General features: G+C 39.0%; 1 protein-coding gene across 3 annotated transcripts in view; it reads left to right on the forward strand.

The window, feature by feature from the left end:
- The window catches only part of dlg4a (discs, large homolog 4a (Drosophila)), a 92,130-nt gene that overhangs the window by 42,507 nt on the left and 45,511 nt on the right, over nucleotides 1-4,112 (forward strand). For all 3 annotated transcript variants that reach the window (XM_014020640.1, XM_014020639.1, XM_014020637.1), the window contains exon 2: nucleotides 2,448-2,609. In XM_014020640.1, the coding sequence (XP_013876094.1) occupies nucleotides 2,448-2,609 (162 nt within the window). The remainder of the gene's footprint in view (nucleotides 1-2,447; nucleotides 2,610-4,112) is intronic.

Raw genomic sequence — 4,112 nt, forward strand, 5'->3', positions numbered from 1 at the left:
TATATATACATATATAATTTTAACCACCAACCTGTGTCCAATGATTTGGGGTAGGATAATGGACAATCTGGATTATGATTACAAATTAATGAAAAATAAACAGTACACGAGTACTTTAGTATGCTAAAAGGCTTTTTGTTGAAAAAAATAAAAAGCTTCATCATCATTACCCTGCAACTACAGTTCAACAATTCTTCATCTTTGCTTGTTCTGCCTGGTGATGCTCCTACTCTTCCATTGTGCCCATCCCCCTCACTTTCTCCTCTATCTCTATCTCTGTCTCTCTCTGTCTTTTTTCTTGCTGTCTCGGTGTAATGTAATCCAAAACCGATGCTGCCAGCCTCAACTGTGGGCACTGCAATCTCTGCTCTGCACCGGTTGCTATGGCAGCCTGTCTGAGACAGGGGTGGGCTCGGTAACAAACCCCCACCAAAAAAATAAAAATAAATAAAATAAAAAAAACACAAAGCAAGACTGGGAAAGTAGAAGCCACCAGTTACAATTTGAAGGATCAATCTGAATGTCTGAGTGGTATGGCTTGTCTCACATCTGCAGTGCATGTGAGGATGGGAGATGTTGGGGGGTTTGGGGGGTGCATGTTTGTAGAAAACATGAGCTGCAACGCAGAGGACAGGGTGGCAGATCCCCACTTGAAGTTGCCCACCTTCTCATGTGTTTGTGAGTTTTGTGTCATCATCACGCCTAGAATGAAGCCTGCGGTGTGTGGCTGAAACAGTGGGCTGCTGGCGCTTGGCCCAGGTGTGGGATCCTGGCAGGGGGGTGAGGTTACTAGGAAGAAGCAGCATGATCCGCTCCATCAGAACCAGTCTAAATCACATGTTCCATGTGGCTGTGGAGGGATGAGAACTTTGCAATGCGAAATGGCAACATTTCAAGGCCTTTGTTTCCATCATGTCCCAGCTTGTTCTCTTGTAGGCGTCTCATGTCACGAGAAGTACATGTTCTTATAGACTGACTCAAMAAGCCCACCACAGGGCCTTATGAGTTCCACAATGCAGAAAACGCACAAAATGGAATCCAGTGCCATGTCACAGAATTTTCTTTTTTGGGCGAGTAGGTAAAGTTTCTGAGGCATGTTGACCCCCTACTGCCCTCTGTACCTGATGTTACCTGTTTATGAATGAATTAATGATACTTAATTGATCCCATGAAGAGAAATTACAGATGCAACATCAACATCCTCCAAAAATAATAAAAATACTAAGCTTAGCATAAACTTTAGGGCAGAACAAAATCTGTAGAGCAACTTTTTTGTAAGTTTTGTCAACATGGAGTCGACTGGACGTGTAAAAATACACGTGACGACCACCTACAGCCCAAGACTCACATCAGAAACAGGTGAAGAAGCTAGTTAGAGCGAGACAATCACCTGAGAACTCAAACATTCAGTTACATCAGGAGAAGTGAAGATTTTGTTGTCGTGTGCAGAATCAAATATTCCTTTAGAGAAAGTTAAAAATCAAAAATGAAAAAAAAAATGAGCATAGATCCTCTTCTATAGGCATGTGTGCACAAATTGTTACTTTTTGTAGGTTTTATGTTACTTTATGACGTATTTTTATTTTACTTTCCACTCTAGAGCATTTTTATTTTAGAAAAAGCTAACTTTTTTAATGAGAGAGTTTGTGTTTTTCACTTAAATAATGTTTTTTCTTCGGACAAAACCATTTAATGTTCTGCTGAACCACTGGGATTTGTTATATTTAGGAAAGTGAAATAAGAAATTTGACTATTCAGCTGTTAAATTATTTTTCCGTCACGTTATAATTACACACTTTTTAGGTTAATAAATATGGTTAGAACCAAATTTAGAAAAATATAAACAGAAAATTTGGAATTTGGGGAAAATAAAGCAGACTAGAATGCTACACAGATGGTGGGCAACCAAGCAAATGTATTTTTCTGTTTGTTTCTAAAGTTATCATTAAAYATAATTTTACAACTGATTAGCATTTGGCGCTAACCTGGCTGCCACAGCTAACTCACATTAACAAACATAGAAATTACTACTAGTTAATATTTCAACTATTAGGCTACAATTTGGTTCGGTATTAGCTGAGACTCATCCATAACACGTAGCCTACTGTACCGATAACATCAGATCATGCAAAATATCTGTAAAACTTTAACAGGAACTCTTAGTCATATCTGCCTTTTGGCAAAATAGCTCATGAACCATTTCATGGACAATAAATGATCAGAAAGTAATCAATGGATGTACTTCTACAACTGAATTACTTTAATGAATAGTTTCTTTCATTACTCTGTTATTTTTAATATCAACCAAYACCGGTGGAAGGCCTAATTCACCAGGCTGATCGTGACATTTGAAAGCCACATTTTCAGCCTCCGATGTCGACGAATCGCCTCTTTTAAAACACGACGGACGAACTGAGCTCATCTGTGTCTGTATTGTGTATTTGCAGAAGTACAGGTACCAGGATGAGGAGACGCCCCCCTTGGAGCACAGTCCAGCTCATCTGGCTCCAGGGAAAAGTGCAGAGATGCTTCATATGAGTGACAAGAACCTTGCTGCCATGGAGGCCATTCATGGCTACACGCCACACACGCATATCTCTCCTGTGAAGGTAAAGCACAGACACGCACAAACGTGCTTACTTAGGTCCCTTTTTAGATCAATATTCAGCACTGTTACCATGGCACAATGTACTTTGGTGCAGCTGCTGCTGTTCAAGAATAACGACAAACTTTCAGCATAGAAAGGTGGTGAAAATTACTGCTTTCCTTAGGAGATTAAAGTGTAAAATATATGTTTTACTCTGAAAGTTCATAATGATTTGTATAAATATGATGAGGAAGGGTAACAATTTAGATGTATATGTTTTAATTCTCACTAAAATAACCGTTGGTGATTGGACAGCTCATTACCAGTTAGCCAATCATCAGGCCCTGTTCTGGATCAGCTCTTCAAAATCCAGTCACAACAAAACTAAATAGTCATATAATGTAGTCTGATTCATTTTCATTGCCTCCATCAGTTCTCTAACATGATCTAAGCTGATTACATTTATATCATATTACTCTCACTTACCTCCCAAACACAACATGTTATCCAATTTACTTTTTAACTTAACACAATATGCTGCTTTAAAATCCTAATTCCTTTGTGTAAGTGGTTTGATGGGGATTTAATCTTATTTGGGGCAGTAAAAATGGCCTCCTGCATTTTTAAGTATCGCTTTTAAACCTGTTTGAACATGTACAGCAGGCAATTTGATATCAGTGCTTAACTGCATGAAAATCAAATGGACGGAGGATATAACCAGGACTGATTGATCTACTTAAACGTGTGTGTTCCGATGTGGGTTTAGCAGAAGTAAAACTGAATGTAAAGCTTCAGTAATTAAGTAGTTTAAAAAGAACAACAAATACAACCAAACTGCTGTTTAGATTATTTGAGCATTTTGATTAATGCATGTCTCAATAAGTACGGCTCAATTCAAATACTGCAGTGTTTTTTTTTAACTCAAACATGTCACACAAACGCAACATTTAATCTCTATGAGTGCACCAGGAGACACTGAGACAGACAGCAGGAGCGCTAACGCAGTTAAAGGGTAAAGCTGACATCAGTAAGAACATGAGCACCTTGCCTGGAGTGCATTAACAAACGCCTTCTGTAGCTACAAATGTAAGAGTGTAAAGCAGTGAGGGCCACTTAATGACGATACGTCTCATATGCCCACACATGTTACCCGACAACCTCACAGGCTAATTAAAACAGAAGAGTTTCTGCTTGTGTTTTTATTGGCTCTGAAGGAGAAAGTGTTTCTCAGATGAGAACACAGCAAAGTTCCTCAGATAAGCTCATTAAAATGCTGCTGTTGCTTTTTTCTTTATTTCTTTTTAGATAAAGATAGAAGGCTGACTTACCGGGCCTTAACGCTGCTACTTAAATTATACAGTTGCTTCTTTTCAGTAAGAGTTGTGGTAACCATGGAAATCTCTCCTTAAGGGTGCTGACAGTGTTGGAGGCTTTAAGAACACATTGGGCCTCATGCAAGAACCGCTCGTACGCACAGATTTGTTCTTAAGTTGTGCGTACGAGTGATTTAGGAGAATTTGTGGCA

This window comes from Austrofundulus limnaeus, unplaced genomic scaffold (genome assembly GCF_001266775.1).
Source record: "Austrofundulus limnaeus strain Quisiro unplaced genomic scaffold, Austrofundulus_limnaeus-1.0 Scaffold261, whole genome shotgun sequence".
Classification (NCBI taxonomy): domain Eukaryota; kingdom Metazoa; phylum Chordata; class Actinopteri; order Cyprinodontiformes; family Rivulidae; genus Austrofundulus; species Austrofundulus limnaeus.